At 44.6% G+C, this 24,043-nt stretch overlaps 1 protein-coding gene across 10 annotated transcripts in view; it reads left to right on the forward strand.

Moving 5' to 3' along the window:
• The window catches only part of CDC14B (cell division cycle 14B), a 52,519-nt gene that overhangs the window by 22,343 nt on the left and 6,133 nt on the right, over window positions 1–24,043 (forward strand). For 8 of the 10 annotated variants that reach the window (XM_015570096.1, XM_006773168.2, XM_015570097.1 and 5 more), the window contains 7 exons: window positions 1,440–1,506; window positions 4,356–4,418; window positions 7,099–7,186; window positions 7,987–8,217; window positions 14,292–14,430; window positions 14,598–14,757; window positions 15,426–15,523. In XM_015570096.1, coding sequence (XP_015425582.1) covers window positions 1,440–1,506; window positions 4,356–4,418; window positions 7,099–7,186; window positions 7,987–8,217; window positions 14,292–14,430; window positions 14,598–14,757; window positions 15,426–15,523 — 846 coding nt within the window. Of the gene's footprint in view, window positions 1–1,439; window positions 1,507–4,355; window positions 4,419–7,098; window positions 7,187–7,986; window positions 8,218–14,291; window positions 14,431–14,597; window positions 14,758–15,425; window positions 15,524–20,107; window positions 20,253–24,043 lie in introns of all 10 variants that reach the window. The other 2 variants (XM_015570100.1, XM_015570099.1) reach the window with 1 other exon arrangement.

Consider the following 24,043-nt stretch of genomic DNA (forward strand, 5'->3'; position numbering starts at 1 on the left):
AGAGTGGGAGTTATAAGATGTGCGCCAGCCTCGTGCAGGCCGGCGTGCACATTCCTCCGCGCCTCGGCCAGGCCAGCCGGGAGCTCTGACACTGTGGGAGCTGAGGGGGACGCCCTTCCTTTTCCTCACCGTTACTTTAATGCTGCGCTAACCACCAACATTCTTAAGGTTTGGGCAAGAATTAAACAGCTTAAATGTGCGGTTTGATTTCTCAGGTTAGTAATGTCACAACTAAGGCGGGCAGTTGCAGCTCCAGGAGCCTCCGTTCCACAGAAGGACGGACCGGACGTGCATGCCGAGAGGCACGGTGGTTTGGCATGTCTAGGATGAGCATAACTACATTGATCTTATCTTAGCTTTGCAACGGCTCCGGGTAGTTAGAAAGGAGAAGCGGGGGCCGTGGAGGAGCGCCTTATTTTTCTGGACAAGACCCTCCCTGGTGTGGGAGCCGTGGAGTGACAGTGTTGCTGAGTGTCGGTGCAGCTCTGGGCCGAGTTGTCTGCAAACTGACGTTAGCGCTTCCCAAGAGCAGAGTGATTCTGCTAAGGATAGTTGATGCCCTAATCCCTGGGGTTTAGTGGTACTGTGTTCCTTTAAGGATCAGAAAGAAGTTACCCAGTTAAATTGTTAAAAAGTGTAAAATTGTAAAAGCATAATGAGAGGAGAAAAGTGTGTTTCAGCTTGCACCTAATATCTCAGATACTACCTTCTTTTTCCTACTTGGATGCAGATATACACAGGCACACGTGCGCTTACATGCACACACACGCACAGAGATGCATATATACAGAATCAAAAACCAGTCTTTCCTGGTAACAGTTAGATACTGCATTTTCTGGTATGAAGAGAAAATTCATATACCCTGCCCTTTGGGGGCAGGGGTCCATATTGTTGATTGGTAACTCTCGAAGCTCAACCATCAAAGCCCAAGCTGATCCAGAGAGATCGTTGACAATTTAGGAAGTGGCCATTATTGAACCCTGTTTATAAAACAGTATCTACTGGAGGAGGTAGGAACGGCAGTAAAATTTATATCAGTGACTTTTATTTAAAAACCAAACAACAAATATTCTTCTCTCCCCCTTCCCCCTGGATCTTGCTCTGAGTACGTGTTTGGTTTTAAATCCACCGAAACCGGTTTGGCTCAGTGGATGGAGCGTCGGCCTGCGGACTGAAAGGTCCCAGGTTCGATTCCGGTCAAGGGCATGTACCTGGGCTGTGGGCACATCCCCAGTGGGAGATGTGCAGGAGGCAGCTGATCGATGTTTCTCTCTCATCAATGTTTCTAACTCTCTATCTCTCTCCCTTCCTCTCTGTAAAAAATCAATAAAATATATTTTAAAAAAATAAATAAAATAAATCCTAGTCAGCTTTGTGTTGAGTAAACGTACTGCAGAAAGTTAACTGAGCTTCGCATTTCAATGCTCTTGGGATTTCAGAGACGCTGCCTATGGGAGCTGCAATTTCTTCATTACCCTTCTGGACTGTTTCCACGCGGTGAAGAAGGTAGGTGACTGCGGACGCCCCCAGCGTTGTGCTGGGGAATGGAGCACCGCCCAGGGAAGACAGGTGTTCCCCTCAAAGACCTCCCACCATTTCCCACTAACATGAGAAGGGCCCCCACTGGGGAAGTTTGTTATGATCTGAGAGCGTCTGCGTGAGTGGAGAAGCCCCCTGAGCAGCAGTGGACAATCAGTTAGTTAGTTAGGTAATTGGGTTCTAAATCCAGACTTGGCTTTGAGTGTGTTGTGACTTCAGAGAAAAACAGAATGGCAATAGATTACTGATTTCCAACTTCCCTTTGATTTATGTGTTTGCATAGGATACATAATTAGGATTCCCACCAATCCTATTTACGTGTTTATAGCACAGTGTCATACACGTGATTTTAAGTCTTCAAGCAGTCAATTTCCATTTCACAGGATTTGAATAGCCATTAGTTTGTACACTGATAGCCCATTAGTTAATATATAAAACCAAGTAGGTCACTACTGAAAAGCTACTTTAAAGTAGCGCTTGTGTTTTATAACCAGGCTGCTTGCTTTTCTCTGACACCAGGGGATACCCTGCATATCACATTCCAAAAGAACAGGGTCCCCTGGAGTTAGGGGCACAGCGGACCCGATTGTAACCCTCACTCTCTTAGATGTCAGGAAGCAAAAGAAACTAGAACTTGAAGTCACTAAACTTGAAGTCACTGAACTATGGCTCAGTGACCTGTCGAGTGTTTATGGGATTGTATTTCCAGAGGCAAAAGGAACCCAGCTTGACTCTTGTATGCTGGAATATGGTGGCTTTTGAGAATTTTGACAGAAATGTTGTGGATTAAGATGAGAGGACTAATTAGTATACAAAGTCAGAGATTGATTAGTCTACCTTTTCATTCTTTTGGGATTGAGTCCAGCGCCTCTGTGAGGGGTAGAGGTGACTGAGGCAGCCCCCCAGGCCTCGGTTTCGGCAGGTGATGGGCTCCGTCGGGAGAGGAGGCATGGCAGGTATACATGATCCCTCCGGACTGAGTCACTCCCATCAGATGGACCCAGGAAGCTGCTGATGTTGGCAGGTGCCCGGCCAGGACCCTGGGTCTCCCTTTTCTCATCTCCCACCACCTTTCAAAACAGAAAAACATTGAGGGCATGGGAAAAGGTCTGTAACAGTGTATAGCTGTCTGTCATTAATTCTTGCCTTAGTTTTTTTTTTGTTTTTTTTTTTAAATATATTTTATTGATGTTTTACAGAGAGGAAGGGAGAGAGACAGAGAGTCAGAAATATCGATGAGAGAGAAACATCGATCAGCCGCCTCCTGCACATCCCCCATTGGGGATGTGCCCACAACCCAGGTACATGCCCTTGACCGGAATCGACCCCGGGACCTTTCGGTCTGCAGGCCGAAGCTCTATCCACTGAGCCAAACTGGTTCCGGCTTGCCTTAGTTTTTTTAAAATATGTTTTTATTGGTTTTTAGAGAGAGAGGAAGGGAGAGGGATAGAGACATAGAACATCAAGGAGAGAGAAATTTCATGGATCAGCTGCCTCCTGCACACCCCCTACTGGGGACTGAGCCCAAAACCTGGGAGGCGAATGGGTGACTTTGTTTCTGGGTCGTCACTCAACCATTGAGCCATACCGGCCGCACTTAGTTTTTTTTAATTTTGTTTTGTTTTTAGTCAGATCTAATTAGCAACTGTAAGTCAAAGATTGCACTTTTCACACTATATTTAATTTTCCTGAAGTCAACAGCTTCTGATTTTCAGTTTAAGCATTTGTTTGTGACTAACTTAGAATATTGTGTGCCTGAAACATTTGAAATGCTACTAGTGCTACTTCTAATTCGATCTCCTTATGAAATTCAAAGAACTGAAATTTCCTATAAACTGTATCTTGTTGTATCATTCTGTTAGGAACATCTCTGGTCCAAATATCATGACATGTATTGAGAATTTTGAATTCAAGGAAATAAAATTCCTCATGGATTTGGTCTTGGAGCTAGCATTTAAATAACTACACTTCATAAAATGAGGCCTTTTTCTTGGTATTGTAGCTTTCATATTTTTCATTTATAGTTCAGTACTTTAAATTTTGAAAACTGGGTTTGTTAAAAGTCACCCCTAGTTTTTGCTGTTTTCTATTTTTTTTTAATTACGTTTATTGGGGTGACATTCGTTAATAAGATTAGCTTGTTGATCAAGAATTCTAGCTTACATACTGTCTGGCTCCAAAACTGCTTCTGGGAAGCTGCCAGCTCGCCCTAACCTCAGAGTATAGATCCTTTGCTCATTTCACTTAGCATGCTCTGCCCACTGCAACCCAGAACGGAAAACCCACGTGTGTGTGTTTTTTATTGAAAGAAGACATTTTTCTCCTCAAAATTTTGAATTTCAGTGTTTGATCTCTGGGCTGTAGAGGGGACATTAATCTCTTAACCCAAGAAGAATTTGAAAGTAAAAATATTTCTGAAGTGTGTGGGATTCGTTCGTGACAAACTAACCTTTCTTTCCTCTGTCTGTTTAGGGGCCATTGAGTTCGTGCATTATAGTTGAAGACTGAGTGGTGTAAATCTAATAAGTGGGGTTACTTTGAAGGATTGATTTTTCTAGCTCTGCACAGATAGGATGATTGTGAAGGAAGATAAAATATCAAATCTCATTAAAGTAAATATTGATGTACTAGTAACTAGTTAGAACTAGTTGGGAACCTTTATAAGACATATTCCACCTCTTTAGAAAACTATTCAGTGGAACGTCATCTGAATATAATAATGATTTTTGGAGGGTGCCTCCTGATATTAGGAAATTGGATTGGAAATCATTTACTATTTGCATCTTTGTTCTTAAAAGCTTTCCTTTGGATTTCAGGCAATGCAGTATGGCTTCTTTAATTTCAACTCATTCAGACTTGATGAATATGAACACTATGAAGTAAGTTTTCAAGTACATTGATTTTAATTCTGCTACTTATGTTTTCCTTACTGAAGTATCACTGTTTGTAAAACACTGAGCAACGTGGGTGTGTGTAAGTATGAGGGAGTCCCGCGTGATCCTCGCACGCAGCCCAGTTCCTCATGGGCGCTACCCTCGGCGATACCTCCTTCCAGAGGGAAGGGCGTGCTCCCGCTGTTCCCTTAGCTTCAGTTTAAACATCTTCAGTAATGATGACTTCATCTGGTGCCTAAATGAGACCGTGTTTGTAAAACCCTTAGCACAGAATCTGATGAGATGAATAGATAGCCATGGCATCATCTAACTAACCTCTGGAAAATATGTTTTTATCACTACCGTTGGCAGAAGTCAGGACACTTCCGCTTGTGAATTTCACAACGTAAACACATATGGCTTAAATAAAAAAGGGAAGATTTATTGACTTTCATACACAAAAGGCCAGGAGCAAGTGTGCCATCACACATGACCAGATGCAGGTACCCACTCACCAGAAACGGTGCTGCAGGAGCACTGTGTCCCGGGCTGGCCCTCAGGAGTGGTAACCACCAGCCACTGTGGCACTCCCAGTTGCCGAACTCACCAGAAAAGGGCATCCAGGCTCCAGCGGGAGACCGAAGCGATCCTCTCCTTGGCCTGGCTTAGGTCATATCCCTCGCCCTCAACCAGCATGTTCCCAGCAAGGGAGGGCCGGTGGGGGAGCATACCCACTCCCCCAGGAGCCGCAGTGCCGGGCCGGCCCTGTCAGCCACACAGACCAAAGGAAGAGGAGTCCAGGCAGGCGAAACCACAGGTGTCCTCACACTGAAATGCAGTGCATTTCCTTAAAGAAAAGGAACTTGCTTCTACTGTTCATCCCACCCTCCAGATCGATAACGAGTAAGATGCTTACCCTGAAGGTCTTTTCCAGCCAAGAGTGCTGTGGGGTCTGATCCTCTTACCTCACTGTAGTTACCTGGAGCAGACATTGTCCCTGGTCATCGGTGATTTCATGCAGCATTTTATGCAGTAGTATCTTGAATCCTCACGTAACTGTTCTTTAACAGTTAATTTCTAATTATTGTAAACTCTTAGGCATAACTAAACTGTTGTATTGATGGGCAGGGTTAGTAGCTGCGATCAGTCATTACCGAGATGTACCCAAAATGAAAGAGCAAAATGTGCAATTTCTTAGGGTGCATCCTGTCTTTATTCTCTGTGAGAGCAATTCATTTCTAAAGTACAATGTGTATTTCATTGCCACCTTATACTATCGACTGCAACGTAATGATTACACTTTTCTGGTGCTTGTCCTTATAAAATTAAACATTTAAAATAAAATATCTTTCCTATAGAAGCAGAACTCCTAAACCAGCATTCCGTGTTCCTTCTGTGCGGCACAGCCTCACCCCGTGTGGCCCGTGGGAGCGGCTCATTGGCTTCTCTCACTAATGCAGAAATGCCGGTGCTGGCAGGGAGCAGAGGTCACCACAAGTGTGTTTAATTTCAGTGAAATTGCTTTGAGACACGGGGACTATTCAGGCAGCTCCAGACAGGAGCTCACAGGCTGGTTTTGTTTGGTCTCCACAGTGTATTTAGAAATGTTAGGTTAGTGTTTCATTGCTTCCTTGATCCCTCCTCCCCTTTATAATCACCGGTGATTCAGTGGAATCTAACCACAGGTTTCTTGTTAAAAACTTCAGATTTCTGTCTTCACTTGAAAATCAGAATACCTGGCAACACTTTCCTCATTCCCATTTAGGCCTGTTAGCATGGAACATGGGCTCGCCAATTCTTCTCCGTGATAATTAAGTAACTTGGTTTTGGGTTATGGGCCTGGCCTGTGATGTTCAAGCAACTCAGTACATTTCTTACTTAGTCTTAGGTACACATATACAAGCCCAGCAAAACTAACTGATCTTATTTTTATCATTAGTTTTCTTCGCTCTCAAGTGTCTCCTACTTTCTGCTCAAGTCCTTGTGTAATCATTTCTATTGTTAAATTTGAATTCTATTTCTCTTACAATAATTGTTATGGAAAGGACTTAATAACAGGAAGTAAAGTGTTTTAAATTTCAGTTTTTTTCTAGAGACCTACAGTGATCCTAGTATACTTACAATTTCAAATTTCCTGGTGGCTTAGTAAAAAATTTTCAGCGACCTTCTTATTAAATAGTTAGCAACATGATGCAGACATGTTTCTACAAATAAAAAGTAAATATCGAAAGTCCCAGAGCCTGAATAGATACTTTTTTCTCCTTTGTTCAGTGAGTCAAGATTGCTCATATTGGAAGCCAGTTAGTCATTCAGGGAAATGGAAGTTTCCAGATCACTCCTAATGGAAAAGTTTACTTTTATATTAATTAGTAGCAACTATATGAGAATTTACTTGGATAAAATCACCAAAGTGCTTAGGTATATTTTAGATACCAGCAGTCGGTTGCTTTCCGAAGGCTGACTACCCAAGCAAAAAACACTTAAGAGGAAGCGATTAGGACCAGAAAAAGTCAACTGACTCTTCTGTGAAATATTCAGAGCAGGCTCAAATTTAGTGTCCTGCCTCATCATTTATAAACAGCATTTGTGCTAAAGCAAATGGATTTGATGTTCCACAGGCATTCAGTATTGAGAAGGGGTGTGGAGAGATTAAGTCTAAAAATGAATCATGCTGGTCTCTTTGCAGAAAGCAGAAAACGGAGATTTAAACTGGATAATACCAGGCCGATTCATTGCCTTCTGTGGACCTTCTTCAAAAACCAGACTTGAAAATGGTATGCAAAAATATGGGACCCGGGTAGTTTTCTTATTAAAAGTATCCATCTTTTTTTTTTCTTTTTCTTTTTAAGAGGCCTAAGAGTTTAACTAAGGTACTTGATCATTTCAGTACATTATTCTGCCTGGATTTAACTTCATTTAATTTATTTTTTTTACACTTATAATCAATGTAGAGGCCCGGTGCATGAAATTCATGCATGGGGATGGGGGGGGGGGGCAGGAAGGGAGGGGTGTTGTTCCTCAGCCGGGCTGCACCCTCTCGCAATCTGGGACATCCCTCTCACATTCCGGGACTGCTGGCTCCTAAATGCTCACCTGCCTGCCTGCCTGATAGCCCCTAACCATTCACCTGCCTGCCTAATTGCCCCTAACTGCTCGCCTGCCTGTCTGATCGCCCATAACCACTCTGCCTGCCTGTCTGTCTCATCACCCCTAACCACTCGTCTGCCTGCCTGATCACCCATAACTGCTTGCCTGCCTGTCTGATCACCTGTAACCACTCTGCCTGCCTGCCTGATCACCCATAACTGCTCACTTGCCTGCCTACCTGCCTGATCGCCCCTAACCCCTCACCTGCCTGCCTGATCTCCCCTAACTGCCTCTGCCTCCGTCCCGCTGCAGCGGCTTCATCCGGAAGGACGTCTGGCTGTCTGGTCTAATTAGCATATTATGCTTTTATTATTGTAGATTGGTATTCAATGTCCAGTCTAGACACTGTTTCCACACAATTACAGATGAAATTGTTATCATTGTTTTCTTTCTGCATTTTACAACGTTTGGTAATTTCTTTATGTAGGTTACTACCAACATTCTCCTGAGGCTTACATTCCCTATTTTAAGAATCACAACGTTACTACCATTATCCGTCTGAATAAAAGGATGTATAATGCCAAACAATTTACGAATGCTGGTTTCGATCACTATGATCTTTTCTTTGCGGATGGCAGCACCCCTACCGATGCGATCATCAAAGAATTTCTGGATATATGTGAAAGTGCCGAGGGCGCCATTGCAGTGCATTGTAAAGGTAGGTCTGTAGGGCTGGTTAACGCGTGGTGGGCATGTATGTGTAGATGTGTGAGTATGTTTGTGTATATACCATAGTCATTTAGATGATGTGCTAGGACACACGAAGCTGCTTTTGTGGTTACAGAAGGTATTTTTTTTCTTTAATTTGCTTGTTTTTAGATTTTTTTATTGATTTCACGGGGAGGATGGGAGAGGAAGAAAGAGATAAAAACATTGATGATAGAGAAACATCAGCTGCATCCTGTATGCCCCCTACTGGGGGTTGAGCCCAAAGCCCAGGCATGTGCCCTGGCATGAAATGGCACCCTCCAGCTTCTGGTGCCTGGGAAGGTGCCCAACCAACTGAGTCACATTGGCTGGCTTCTCACATGGAAATGTATTCATTGATTCATCACATAATCTGCTCCATGCCTGCTGTTCGGTAGGCTCTAGGGTATGTCAGTGAGCAGAGCAGACAGATTGTTTGAAGAAATAATTGCTGAAAGTTTCCCAAATTTGAAGAAAGACATGAATGTAAACATCAAAGAAACTCAGGGAGCCCCAACCAAGATAAACTCTGAGACCACACCCAGATGCATTATTATCAATCCATCTAAACTCAGAGGCAAAGAGAATCTTAGAAACAGTAAAACAGAATCAACTTACCACATTCAAGAGACTCCAGTAAGATGTCAGTAGATTTCTCATCGAAAGGTTGATCTATAGGGTGTCCCAAAAAATGTATACACAGTTTGAATGATTATAAAGTCAGTTTTTGTTAACATACAGTTCATTTTTAAAATTTAAAAGAAGCTACAGAGTGAATATTTTTTGTCAACCCCTGTTTTCAAACTGATGACGGTTCTGGTCCAGGCACTGCTGATAATGTGAAGCACTGGAATCACAAACTCAAGAACCATTTTGTTCAGGATTTGTGTGCCCTTGATTTGTCAACTGTTTCTGGTTTTGTAACATAAACTTTATATTTTATGTATCCCCATAAAAGAGTCTAGTGGATAATTTTTCTTTGTTCAAAGCTTAGTCTGGCCTCACCCGTTATTTTAAATCAGTTAAACCTAAAAAGGAATGAAAATGAAGTGAGTTATCAGCTGTTAAAGTGTGCATACATTTTGGGGGGACATAGGGTGTACACACTGCAAATAATTATAAAGGCAGAGTTTGTACTTCAACTGTGTTTTCCATCTGCCAGTATTTTAGGATGAAATTCCTTTGTCCAAAGCTTACCTGGCTGGAGAGAAACATCAGCTGAGCTCAGCTGTTAGTGTGTGTATGTGTTTGGGGACATCTGGAAGTCAGTGCTGAAGGGAAGAGTCAGCTGCAAATCCTGCATCTGGCTAAACCTTTTCTCAGAAATGGGGTGAAATTAAGACATTCCCAGATAACTAAAAGGTGAGGGAGTTTGCTACCACTGGGTCTGACGTGCAAGAAAAGCTAAAGGTTGAATGGAAGGACACTAGCTAGTCACTAGAAGCTATCTGAAAAATACAGATCTCTGGTCAAAATAAATGCATTGGACACTTATAATGGCTGATATTACTGTTACTTAAGCTGTAAACTCTCTAATCAAAAGATGAGATTGGAAGAATGGCTTAAAAAATAAAAGAGAATCAATTTTAGATTCAAAGACGCAAATAGATTGAAAGTGAATGGATGGGCAAAGGTGATTATACTGATAACAGACAAAAGAGACTTTAATGAAAGGTTTGAGTCAAAAGGGGACATTATATATTAATAAAGGTTCAATACAGTAAGGAGATATAACACAAACATTTTACATGTCCAATAGACCTTCAGAATATGGGAAAGAAAATTGGACAGAATTGAAGGGAAAAATAATTGTCCAATACTAGTTGGAAATGTTAATATCCCACTTTCAATATGGGTAGAAAAACCAGACAGAAGATAAGTAAAGAAATGCAGGACTTGACCACCACAATAAACCAGCCACATCCCGAGCCTAGGAGCACCCTACCCTGCCCACCAACAGAAGCGCCGTCATCTCACTTTGATGATGATGGGGGACATTGATGATGGTGCACAGCATTGTGAGGTGTTTCAGTGCCACTGGCTTGTACACTTGCAAACAGTTAAAACCATCTCCAGAAACTGGCTCCAAAGAAACATAGGTCTTTGAATTGCCTGAGAAAGAACCTAACATGGCTGTCTGAAAAACGCTCAGTGAGCTAAAAGGAAACTGAGAAGTAAATGAAATGAGGAAAATGGTACAGTGGGGCCTTGACTTACGAGTGTCCCGACTAGCAGGTTTTTCGAGATACCAGCTGTCTCTCCGCCGATCTTTTGCATTGAGTTGACAGAGTAATTTGAGTTAACGAGCTCCTTAACGAAGGAGCTCGGTCTTGGAACGAATTAAATTCGTAAGTCAAGGCCCCACTGTACATCCACAAAAATGGTTGAAGTGGAAAGTTTTATGTTATATGCATTTTATCACAACTTTAAGTGATGAATAATTTAAATAAAATTCAGCATGGGTTATTTCATGTTTTAAACATTATAATAAGCAATATAACCTGAGGTGTTCCTTTGGGGTGGTTTGTGGTCCCTGGGTCGTTTGGCAGTGTCACAAGGCATTCTTTTGGTTTTCACAACTAGGGGGAGGGTTGTTCCTGGCATCTAGAGAGTGGAGGCCAGGGATGCCCCTGAACATCTTAAAACACACGGGCCCACACTGGCAGCAAAGAATTCTCTGGCCCTAAATGTCAGTAGTGAAACCCAGAAGTGGCCTGGGGACCCGTTAAAAACCGGAAGAGGATTTGATATAATCAGATCTTTGTTTTGAGAAGAAAACTGATGACAGTGTGAAGATTGGATTTTCAAGTGAAACATGAGATTGACCAGGAAGTGCATTAATGTGCTTGGGGTACCATAGCAATACCAGACTGTGTCAGACAGCAGGCATTTATTTTCCCATAGTTGGGAGGTTAGAAGTCCACGTTCAAGGTGCTGGCGGGTAGGTGTCTGGACAAGCTGCCCTGGCAGCCGACAGCCACCTTCTCTGTCTCCTGTGTACACTCACTCCTGGTGCACTTCCTCTTGTCATCAGAGCACCAGTCCTATTGGACTAAGTGCCCACCGGGGCCTTATTTAACCTTAATTACCTTCATAAAGTCCTTTTTCCAGAGACTGTCATGTGGGACAGAGGACTTCAACATACTATGGATTTGCGGGGGAAGAGGAGGCGGAGACACATAATTCAGTCCATGACATTCTACTCTCTGGCCACCCAGTACTCACATTCTCACACATAAATATGACCATTCACTCCATCCCAACAGCCCCCAGTCTGAACTCATTCCGTGGTCAGTCCAAGTTGAAAGTCTCAGGCCGATCGTCTAAGTCAGCTCTGGGTGACATTCAGAATTCCTCCCCAGCCGTGAGCCTGGGACAAGACCAGTCATGTTCTTCCAAAATGCAGTGGTGGGACAGGCATTCGCATCCCAAATGGGAGGAATTAGAAAGAAGAAACGGGTGACAGTCTAGACCTCACAGAGCAAACGCCCTAACTCTTCTGGCCTGAGACGAACACTCTTCTTTTTCTTTTAATTCTTTCAAAATGTTTTATTTCCATCATTAAAGTAAAATATTGCCAGCAATAAAACTGGAAACCACCAAAAAGTAAAGGGAGTAAAATCAACCATAATCTCAGCGTAACAGTGCAGCTGCGGTTTATAGATTTATTCCAGCCTTTTGTTCATCTGTAGGCCTCCGTTTTTGAGTTACAGAAAACCATGCTGTGAACACAGTTCCGCACCCTGTTTTCTCACTCAGTTGTGCATAGGTAGGCAAATCACAGATTATACCTGGCCCACTGCCAGCTTTTGTCCATGAAATGAAGCTGGTTTTACATTTTAAATGGTTAGACAAAATCAAAAGAGGAATAATTTTTGGTGACATGAAAATTATATGGACTTCCAATTTGTGTTCATGAATTAAGTTTCATCGGAACACAGTCATACATATTTATTTCTATGTTGTCTATGGCTGCTTTTTGCTAAAACAGCAGAGTTGAATAGCTGTAAAAGAAATGGAAAACTTTTGTCAACCTCTGAAATACTGTATCTGAATCATGCTATTAAATTGGCTGCAAAATCTGTCCTTTAAAACTTAGCATGCTTTAGGTGCTTAATAAAGGAATTTCTTCCAAACATTTCCGGGAGGGGAGGAGGAGGAGAAGGAGGAGGAAGAGGGTTAGTGATTTTTAGACACGTCTCTTTTCAGGCACCTGCTGGACTTGTTATTCCCAACCAGGGGAAAAGATGTCTTCTCCCTGGTCAGTAAGAAAAAAGACATCTTTCGTCAATCTTTCACTGCTAAAGAACAGCTTCTTAGTGTCCTTTCAAAATGTTATTTGAGACCCAAATGATCTTGTTGCCATCACATGAGTCACATCTAATTTCCCCTTAGCTGTGCAGAAGCTTTGGTGAATTTTCCCCCCTTTGGCTTTGGGAAGCTATTCTTTTCCCCTTTTTTATTAAACTTATTGGGGTGACATTGGTTAAAGTGATCATATAGGTTTCAGGTGTGGGTTCCTGTGTTACAAGATCTGTGTACCGCACTATGTGCCCACCACCCGGAGTCAAATGAGAAGAATGCTGTCTGGCTCCATTATCTATTCTGCAGGCCTGCAGGGGAGGCAGGCCCGCCCCCTTGGCTCTGGTGGTGGCCTTGTCCCTGAAGTTATGGACCGTGTAGCCTGGTCCATGCCCCTGGGCCTGGGTGGTAGCAGCCGTGCCCACCTCTGTGTCTATTCCTGGCTTCTGGTGATTAAATCCGTGGGTAATGTCTATGGAGTGGCATGTTCAGCCACACCACTGGTGTTGTCTTCAGAACATGTGTGCTTGCTTTCCGCAGTATGGATAGGCCTAGAATTTTCAAAATGTTTAGTTTCTGGTTCCTTTCTGTTTAAAAAGGTCTTGGATTCATCTCCCTCCGCTCGCATTTTACGTGTCAGTAAGGAGACCCCGGGCTGCACCTTCAACCCTTCGCGCACGGGTGATCTTTGCTGACTACCCAAGGCCGCCGCTCACGGTTTTGCTGTCCACAAAGCCGGCGGACACAGGGCAGCGGGGGGTTGCCTCTGTCTAACAAGGATGGCCTTTCTTCTAGTTTCCAGTAACACGGTCTCCATTTCCACCTGCGTCCGCTCCAGAATCCGTGCTAACGTGCATATTCCTGCCGACAGCTCCTTCAAGGCAGTCTGGGTGTTTTCTTACAGGAGCCTTGAAACTCCTGCAGCCTGTAAATTCCAGTGCCAGAGCCACTCCCACGTCTTTACGTATTGTTGTGGTTATGGTACCAAATCTGTAGCAAGGAGGGTTTTCCAGAGGACCAACCAGTAGGACATGTATGGTGCATAGAAGGAGATTTAGGGTAAGGAATCGGCTCGCACACAAGGGTGGCTGGCAGGCTGGAGACCCAGAGGAGCCAGTGGTGCGTGAAGGCGGGAGGCAGTCTGCCGGAGAGCCCCTCCCAGCGTGGGGAGGCCAGGCTGTTCTGTTCATACCTTCAACTGATTGAATGAGGCCCACCCACATGGAGGGTAACCCACCTCCTCAAAAGTCCACTATTCTCACCCAAACACACCTACCAGGTTGACACATAAAATTACCATCGCAGGATGAAATTGAGTAGTTTAGGCGAGAGTCAAGGAGGATAGCGGGAATAGAGTTTTTAAAAAATCATGTGAAAACGAGTAGAAAAGTACAGTAGAAACACTGGTGAATGAAGGGGAAAGTTTTACAAGATTTTAAGCCTGTGTTTTTGGGAATATGATTTTATCATTAAGAGAAAACTCAGGGTAGAAGCACTGTACTTATTGAGAGTCGTCACTTGGAAAGCGATTTTCATTCTTGGCTGTGTGTAGAATCATTCGGGGGATTTTAGGAATCTCTGTCAAGGTGGCGTTGTGGGACCATTAAATCTGCTCTCTGGAGGTGTTCTGAGACCTCTCCAGGTGATGGCAGTGCACGCCCCAACTCCAGGACCGCTGTTTGGGGAGGCAGGCCCGCCCCTCGCAACAGGGACCAGGTCTGATTGGCTTATTTCCCGTCCTAGCTGGCCTTGGACGAACGGGCACCCTCATAGCCTGCTACATCATGAAGCATTACAGGATGACCGCGGCCGAGGCCATCGCCTGGATCAGGATCTGCAGGCCGGGCTCCGTGATCGGGCCTCAGCAGCAGTTCCTGGTGACGTAAGTAGACAGAAGGCTTTGGTGATTCCGAGGGAACTGGGCCTGGGTACTGCTCGGAAGTAGATGTCTTAGTCTCCATAACGACAGACGGCCTCTAGGAGGACGACGTTGTTCATTTGTGTCTTTCTCAAAAAGTGTGTGTTGATGCTGTTTAAATGCTCTGACAGGAAACAGTCAAGCCTCTGGTTGGAAGGAGACTATTTCCGTCAAAAGCTAAGGGGTCAGGAGAACGGCAAACACAGAGCAGCCGTCTCAAAGCTCCTCTTGGCCGTGGACGACATTTCACTCCATGGGCCCAGGCATCACGACAAGCAAGAACCTGAGCTGGTAATGGAACCATCCTCGTCCCTCTGTTGCTATTTCTTTAAATGCTGTTGAGAACCTTTCAGGGCACGGAGGAAACTGCAGATCGAGCAATAAAGCACATTTTGAGGGATTATTGTCACATTTTTTATACGTAGAGTCCTCTCTAGGAACTTTCTGCTAAGTAGTTAGAACAAGGTGAGGTGTCCATGATGCTGGAGTTCTCACACTGGGCGCTGGGGGGGGGGAGCGGGGGGCGGGAGTGTGTGAAGGAAGCGCTATAGGTGGCCCTAGTGACCCCCTCCCGGCACCTGGCCTGTTTGTGACCGCTGACCTAGGGGACCAGCCGTTCTCACGTGGAACTTTAGAGAACCCAGCATTTAGGGGTAGCTGTACTGTGTTAAGTGATGGTAAGTAGATGGTGACATTTTAAAATGCATGTTTTCAATATCGAAAGCCCGTTATGCCTCTTCACTGTCCCGTTTTATAGCAGGAGCGCTATTAGCTTCTGTGTCTGTGGAAGTGAAGGTTGGGTGTCCTGCACCGTGAGCTGTCGCTTTATTTCAAAAGCAGCAGCTGTTTTAGAGTTCAGCCGGAGGCGGGCGTGCGTGCCCCGGGGATGAGCGTAGCTGCCGTGCTTGCTGCGTGAGCCAGCGCCGGGCGGTTGGCTCAGTGTGTTTTTACTTGTACAGTACAGCGATGACGACGAAAGCTACGGCGTGACGCAAGGAGATAGACTCCGGGCCCTGAAAAGCAGAAGACAGTCAAAAACTAGCGCGGTGCCCCTCACGTGAGTCCGGGCTCCCTGGTGGGCTGGTGTGATTCCGTGCGTGTCTGAGGCCTTCGGGAGCATTTGTCCGGTACATTTCCTCCATCGTTGCATGTCCCTTGGGCCACTTTGAAATAATTCTAAATTATTTTAAATCGAGTTATTTTAAATAGCCTACGAAGCTCCAGGCTATCCTCTGTTTATCTCTGTCTCCATCCTGACCCTCTAGCCTGTGTATAGGAAAGCTTTAGGAATGCTTTTCCTCTGGAATCATCTCTGGACATCCTCAGGGTGTCACACCAAGTATAAACCACGAGCAATAGATTTGTCCATAATTATTAACAATGGTGAATATCCTTAGCCTCACTGCTATGGTGCCGTTAATCTCTTCTACTATGGTAGAATTGAATCCGCGGTGACATGGTGGCTTAATGTCATCAAATTACTTGAGGGCAACAATAGATCAAACTATATGTTTTATTTAACTTTTTTGTTTGAGGAATTATATTCAAGTTTCAGAAGAAGGCTTAGCATGGGAATAGGAAGTATTAGAGTCAGTGAGTGTGTGTTTGTCCACTTGTTGTTTCTTGTGTAAGTGGTAGTTTGGATAAAATCTCGCAGAACATCCACTATGATTTTTTTTTTAAGTAGAATAAAAAACTTAGCCATCATACTTTTTTCCTAGGGTGTTCTCTTTTTTTTAAATCCTCAACTGAAGATAAGTTTTTTATTGATTCTAGAGAGAGGAAAGGCGAGAGGGAGAGAGAAGAAGAAAGAGAAACATTGTTGTGAGAGAGAAACACTGGTTGCCTCCTGTATGCATCCTGACCAGGAATTGAACCTGCAGACTAGATATGTGTCCTGACCAGGAATTGAACCCTGCAACCTGTTGGTGGGCGGGGCGATGCTCCGACCAGGGCTGTAGGGTATTCAGTAGATGCTCCCACCTGTGACACTGGACTTCGTCCTTCCGATAACCTCTCAACCTTGTGGGGCACCCAGTTTCCAGCCCCCTCCCCCTATTCTGTGGTGGACAGAGGCCAGTTATTCAGTTATTAAGCATCTTGTAATATGGTGCATAAGGCGCTACTGACAGTAAATGTTCATGGCAGAGAAGAGCAAGCCTTGTTTTCCATTAAAAATGGTTCTTCCCTGGTATCGCCTAATAATCTTAACTTCTCACATAGACTTGCCCCTGAGGCACGTGTTGTGCTGGGCCTCTGCCTCAGGCGTCCTTCTGAGATCCAAGAGAAGAATAGAATTTTCCAGGATAAGGAGCTATGTGAGTGGAGGGCATCGGTGTTGACTGTAGGCACCATTTAAGCATTATCTTTGCAATGGGGTTGCCATCAACTAGAATGCTTGTACATTTTATGTAATTTTTCCAAGTGCCATTTTTTTAAATTTCATTAAAAGTCTTTATTTAAAGCTTTATGGGTTATTTTTATTTAGAAACATGATAGTCCCTCCAAATAATTATACTGAAGCCCATTTTAGACCTGATGGAGGCAACAGGCAGTGCCCAACGCAGAGCCTGTCCGACGTCACTGTGCACGAGCCGCCCGGGGGAGCTGGGCCCGGCGGGCGGGGCAGCGGTTCTGCGTTCCAGCAAGCTTCCCGGGGCGGCAGGTGCCGTTGCCAGGGCCACGCGTGGGAAGCCCCAGGAAGGGAGATTCTGGGCTGCTTTTCATCTGCCCGGGTGTTTTGTATTGTTTTTAAGAATTTGCAGCATCTGTTTATTTCTCAACAGCTTATTGCCTTCTCCAGTTGGGATGACAGTTCTGCCTGGTCCAATATTTTGTTAAATAGGGCTTGTGGGAAATTTCCTGTCACCGAGCCTAGAGTTCAGCTCACTCTTTTCCAGAACAGTCGAGGCCATAACTGTCTCTCGTAGCTGATGGGTTTGTGGTAAAAGAAACAGTAAATGAAGACTGACATCCTAGATGTGAAGGTGACACTAGATGCCATTCCTCTGTCCTTGGTGTTTGAGGCCCTGGGGGGAGCTGAGGGTGCTCAGTGATGGTGAATGAGGAACTGGTGAGGGCGGGGGAGGGGGAGCCAGCCTCGCCCTCACCCCAAAGCCAAACTAGGACCCTGTCCCTTTGCTCTGAAGCACTCTTGGTATAAATTAAAACCAAGTAAAATGGTAAAAGTTACAAATGTTATAAAAAAAAACTAATTCAGGATCCCCTTTCATTATAACCCAAAAATAATAGAATAGCCCCCAAACTGTCCCCCTCATAGGCACAGTTAGCAGGCTTAGAGGCCACACTTTTGAAGGAAAAGGCCAAAGCCCCCCCATTGTGCACACAGGCCCTGGGACGTTTGGTCAGTCTCAGCCCCTTCCCCTCCTGGGCAGCAGCCTGGCCGCCCTCTCTGCTTTTTGAAACCCGAGTAACATCATCTCTTTGTTGCTCTTATTTGTGGCTCTCTTGGCTCTAGAAAAGGAGATCAATTGGAGATTTTCCCCCTCCCAAGTCTTTGTTGTTATTTTAGAAAGAAAAGTCCCCTGAGAGAGTTTCCAGTTGCAGTTTAGATTGAGAAACCTGAATTCAGTCCCCGCCTTCCGACTGACGCCCCTGTCTCCGCGGGCACGTTATTTTTCTTTGCTATTGGCACTTAAGTCCAAATGAAAATACTCATCATAAGTTAGTGAGAAACATGTGATCCTTAAGAGAAAGGTATGGGATGTAAAATACCATTCCAACTACCGGGTTTCTATTTTATAGTCAGTATTCGGGGAAAGTGAAAGTCATTAGAAATTGTAAAATAGTCATTTTCTCAGAAAGCCTGTGTGATCCTGCCCTCCATGAAGACAGTAGGTCATGTAGCTCCATGACCTGGAGGCGATCGTCGGGAATGACGGCAAGTACATGGCTGTCTGTGCTCAAGTAGATTCCGTAGATTGGATAACTTCCCCTGTGCTGCCTCTTTCTGCATACTGATCATTTCTGCTAGTTTGTTGTGGTTAAATGAGATGCTTCATGAAGAGGGGAAATGTATCCTACACAGGAATATGCAAAAGTATAGATCTCATTAGCCTTGAAAAGCCTTAACGCCCCCTTAGCAGTATAGTGTTGACGGGTGTGTTTTTCATCACTGGAAAATAATTCATATGCCAGGAGCTTCATTAGAGGAGCAAATAAAGATCTATACGGCAGACACCTGGACATTCGGGCCATTCTGCCTTTAAGATAACTGTTACGTCAGTAACTACACATGAACATTGGGATTGGTGGGGTCCAGTAGTGCTCCAAGGCACTGATTACATTCTGGGTAACTATTAAGCCTGTCACCTTACCATGCAGCAGGTTTGGTTTGGTTTTTCTTTGCTGGCAGGAGTAAGTGAGAGAGTGTGGTCTAGATTTTGGTTCACGCCCACATAGGATGCCTGGGCCTGGCACCTGGTCTTCAATGATTAAGGTGACAGACATTGATGACGATGTCTGTACAGTCCTCATAGTTTGTGCCCAATAGTTTGCACAAAGCAAAGACTCAATGGAGCATTTTGTTATTGGTCACAGATGTGTCGGTGACCATTTGGAAATGTAGTTGGAAGGAGTTGCCACCCTCCCAGCTGTGAGGAGGTCCCTGCCTCACTGCTGGAAGCCAGACAGGGGAGTGAGAAACACCAAGCTGAAAGCCGAGTTGAGTTGCATGAGAAAAACAACAAAGGAAATGTGTACAGTACAGCGGGTCCTCCAGTAACGTCACTTTGTTCATAACACTGATGAGATGCTGTAGGAGATTAACTTTTGTTAATACCAATTAGTCTGCAGTAAAATTGGTTTTGTCGTATTTTGTTTTGCATACAGTTGCAGAATCATCGATGATGTTAAGTGAGGACTTACTGTATTAGTTCGTAAGGATAGTTGTCTTCTGTCATGTTGTCTGGGTTGCCTGTACTTCTGCAACCCTTGTTTTCAGGATACGCACCTCCTGGGTGATACAGAATATGGTTCCATTGCAGTGAGAGCAGCCCCACTATGCTGTGTCTGCTTCCAATGGTGCCTCCGAGGGGATGAATGGCTGTTAGTTATCAGTTGGTTGGTTTTGCCTCCTTTCCCCCTCTGGGTTGGTTCAGTTTTTTGTGTGTGCATATCGTGCTTTTTGAAGAATTTCAACCCTATAACAACAGCTTTGATTTCTGTATCATACAATTACATTAACATGGGCAGTTAATGAACTAAAGATTGGGCCTGCTCTGTTCTTACCAAGTGTCAAATTAGTTTAATACTGAAGACAGCATTTTTGTTGTTGTTAATCCTCCCCTGAGGATATTTTTCCATTAATTTTTAGAGAGAGTGGAAGGGTGCGGGAGAGACAGAGGGAGAGAAACATCGATGTGAGAGAGACACATCAATTGGTTGCCTCCCGCACATGCACTCGACCGGGGATCACCGGACACTCTAACCACAGAGCATGCTGGCCAGGGCCAGACAGCCTTTTTTTCCAACATAATATAGCAAAACTCCATCCTTGTTTCCCACCCTTTCGCATCATCACAGGGTGTCTAAAATTTACACGTGGCTTCATTTATTTATTGTTTTATTTATTTTGGCTTCTCAGTTTGAACATCTGTTCTTTCCCTTCGCCCCTTTCCAGATGTTCCCTAGCTGTGCTGACCTCTGCACTGTGTAGTGTTGTCATCTGGTGGATTGTTTGTGACTACATTCTTCCCATCCTGCTATTCTGTCTCGATGGTTTAAGAGCACAGTAGCCATCGGACCCTTTGACACATAGCTGCTGTGTAAGTGTCCCACCCATTTCTCTCCTCGCTCACTGCTGCCGATTCCCATGATGCATGTTTTTGTCACTAGCAGCTCTCCTCGCTTTATTGATTTGCCTTTTCTCAAAGGTCCTTTTCCGAAAACTCAACTCATGGTGTGGTGGCGGGGGGGGGGGGCCTTCACTATTCTTTTCATACAAGGGACAGTAAAAACAACACACTTTGATTTTTTTTGTTTTTGTTTTTTTAATGTATTTATTTCAGAGAAGGGGAGAGGGAGAGATAGAAACATCACTGATGAGAGAGAATCATCAATAGGTTGCCTCCTGCAGGGCCCCTTCTGGGGATTGAGCCCGCCCCCGGGCATGTGCCCTGACTGGGAATCGAACTGCGATCCTTGGCTCCTGAGTTGATGCTTAGCCACTGGCTTTGTGTTTAAGTTGTGCTGACTCTTAACAGATTTCTTGAAGTAGCAGTTTCTTTCCCCCTTAAAAATGTTCAGTTATTTTGGGGTGCTTTTCTTTCCATTACTTGTCTGTACAACTTTTCTCTAGTTTCTAGAGTAAATATTTTTAGCATATCCTTTCCAATCTAGCAAAAGTAAGCTTCGCGCTGATTTTCTCCTGTTGGTAAAAATCGGACTTTGTAGCCAGGCCTGGAGGCCGGACACACGCCTCTCGCAGCAGCTGCTGCCCAGCGAGTCTCTGTCTTGAGTTTGCGGACTCTCTCCTGGACCTTGCTTCCCTGCCTCCCCTCGGCCACGGGCAGTGCTCAGAACTGGGTGTTGGACGGAGGGAAGCAGCGAAGACTGGAGTCTTGTCTGTGTTTGTGTTTCTGCATGCCCAGCGCTGCTCCTGCCTTCCTTCTTTCCCCGAAAGCAACCAAAATGCCTTTCTTAGGGTGACGTGGACAGACTCTGTTCTCTGGACACCTCTCACCCTTAAGTGAGTCCTGTGCCCGAGAAGAGACGTCTTTCCTGCAGAAGAACGGGCAGGAGCTCACCGGGATCCCAGCCCGGACCAGCGCAGGCCCGGCGGGGCCCTGGCGGCGGCCGAAACGCGCCCTCTCCCGGCCAGGCTGCTTCCTTATTCTCTGACATTCTTTCTTTAGCTCATTCAAGGATTTCTCTTCTTGTTCCCACTTGGACTGGGAGTTTTATTAAGAAATAAAAAAGTTCCTACTAGGACTTCCTCCAAAGTAAAGTTTCATGGCCACCACCACTCATGTTTTATGGTTTCATTGAGTGTCGTCAGATGGCGGGGAAAGACTGTGAAACCTAGCAGACTTCCTTCTTTTCAAAATTAAGGAAAAGCTGCTTAACGTGTTTCTATTTGTGACCTTTTCTTAAAATGTGTCATTAAATACGAACTTGTCGCATAGGCTGACACTGTGTTTCCAATATAGACGACCCTTCCCGGTGGTTTTCCAGCGGCAAAGCTGCCTTGAATAGAGGAGCTCCAAATGGGTGCGGCGCTGCCAACAGTGCTCAGGCGCTTTGGTTATTTATTTCCCAGGGAACTTTAAATGGGCTCCATGAGGCTCTCTTCTCTTTACCGTCTGGGAAGGCGCAGCCTTTCTCTGTTATTACTGACACTCACCGTTGCACTAGACCCACAGCCGAGTATCCATTCAGCCTGAAGGATTAACTTGGAATTTACAGAAATCAAAGCTTTCAGGGGTAACGATGGGGTAAACAGATAGAGTCCTCGTAGTTGTGTTTGAGGCGATTGCTCGCGGGCAGTTGGTGGCGTGCCTGGAGCTGGCGATGCCATGGACCCCTCAGATTGCTGCGTCAGACTCTTGGTGGGAAGATGCGTCCGGAGTTGCAGGGCTCCGGCCCATCGTTTCGAAAGCTCGTTTGGCATCCGTGGTCGACAGCCAGTGTAAATAGTACATAGTTGCACTGATGGATTCTTTTCTTGGAATTGAATGTTTATGTTCAAGGCACTTTTGTGGCTTGATAGTTTTTACTTTACAATATTCCTCAAGTTGCAGATGTCATGTCCAAACTTGGGGGAGATCCCGCGGAGAGGAAAGGGAACTGCAGTGTGGGCCAGAGCGGCTTCTGCCGGGGAGGGCGGGGAGAAGAAGGTGCGTGTGCTGCCTAGTGCTCCGCAAGGTCACGTGATTGGTCTGAAGGTGGGAGTGGTTCCTTCTCGCTTACCTTGGCAGTCTGCCAGCCTATCCCCTGCCAGGTGGTGCTGGCAGCTCTCACAGGTAATGTCTAAGTGCAGGTGCTGGGTTTTCCCTCCTCATTGATGCATAATCTACAGGTGTAAGAGCTGCTCTGTTGTTAATGCAAATAGCTGGTGGCCCGAATCTTTATTAGTGTGACTAATGCATTCTAAATGTCTACCGTGCTCTATTTCAAAGTTCCACATCAGTTATTAGTTATTAATATTATTATATTAATTCACATTAATTATTTACACTAATTTGATAGATACTTTAAAATACTTTTTAAAAAACAAGTAACTTCCCTGCCAGCCTAAAATTTGCTTTAGCGGTCATTTCTTGTCTTGAATAGTATTGTTAATTTAAGAAATCAGATCTCAAATTTCCTAAGCGGGCGATGCATCGGCCCGTGTTTTTCCTCACATTAACGATTGGACGGTGTGGTAGTTGTCCGTACTTTGGGCTGTAAGTGGCCTCATTTGAGGAGTAGGTGTCTCACTTTCTCCGTTTGTGGAAATGGAGATAAACCGCCTTGCGCAGGGAGCACCCTTGGCTGGTTTTTGTTGTTTTATTTTTTCTTTATGAAAAATTCTAGATTCTAGATTCACATCTTTGACAGACACTCCTTTACGTAATCAGAAAAACTTTAAGTAAATCCTTTGTTTTCAGGCATAGAATTCATGTGCCAGGGCAGTGGGTGTCTTTAATCGCACAACTGTCTGCATATGCCAGCACAGTCAACATTTAGGAGGTAAAACTTGAGAAGTCCTGAATCTAGCACTGGCTCATTAGTGAGTGCATGCCCCCAACCAGGGATGGAGCCTGCAACCTGGGCATGTGCCCTGACCGGGAGCCAGCGACCTCTTGGTTCAGGGGCCAGTGCTCAGCCACGGAGCCACACCGGCTGGGCTGGTATGGTTTCTTTCTCTTAAGAGCTGGGTCCAAGTCCGTTGTTATTGGCTGTGTTATTTATGTTTGCATAGGAGAGCAGGAAGCTTTTTCAAGCCAGTGTTTTCTCTTAGAAATAACACTGAGTACTTTTTCTAAATGGGGGGCATACATTTGAGCATTTTGGTCTCTTGAAGAAAAGCAATGTGCATAAAGTCTTTTGATGTTTTCCCTGTGACAACGGAGTGAGGAATACAAACACCTCCACCTGCACGGTGGCTTGATCTCAGGGAGTTCTTTCTCATTCATGAATTTGCCTCCGTATAATTTACCCCGTGGCATCGCCTCCTGGAGGGTCTCATAGTTTAATTAAATCAAGTATCACAGAATTTAAGCAGTTTCACTTTCTTGTTAATGGTACTTGGTGATTTAGTAAGTAGTTGTAATCCGAACAAAACTCACATATTGCTTGAACATGGTTTTAAAATGTGAAGTCTTATGTGAAATTGGTATTGATCCCGGGTTTATTGCCCTTAACTCTCAGCTCTGAGGAGTGAATATTGTCTAGATATTTATATTCACGTTCTATAGAATTTGGGGGGTTTAAATGATTTCTTGTTTTCATAACAGGAATTCTGAGGATTTACTTTTACTTGGGACACAAACATTTGCTTTGCTGATTGATTCTTTGTTGTGGGGCTTGTTGAAATGCCAGGTCATTTGTTTATCTTTGTGTAACTAACCTTCAT

This window comes from Myotis davidii, unplaced genomic scaffold (assembly GCF_000327345.1).
Source record: "Myotis davidii unplaced genomic scaffold, ASM32734v1 scaffold1226, whole genome shotgun sequence".
Lineage (NCBI taxonomy): Eukaryota > Metazoa > Chordata > Mammalia > Chiroptera > Vespertilionidae > Myotis > Myotis davidii.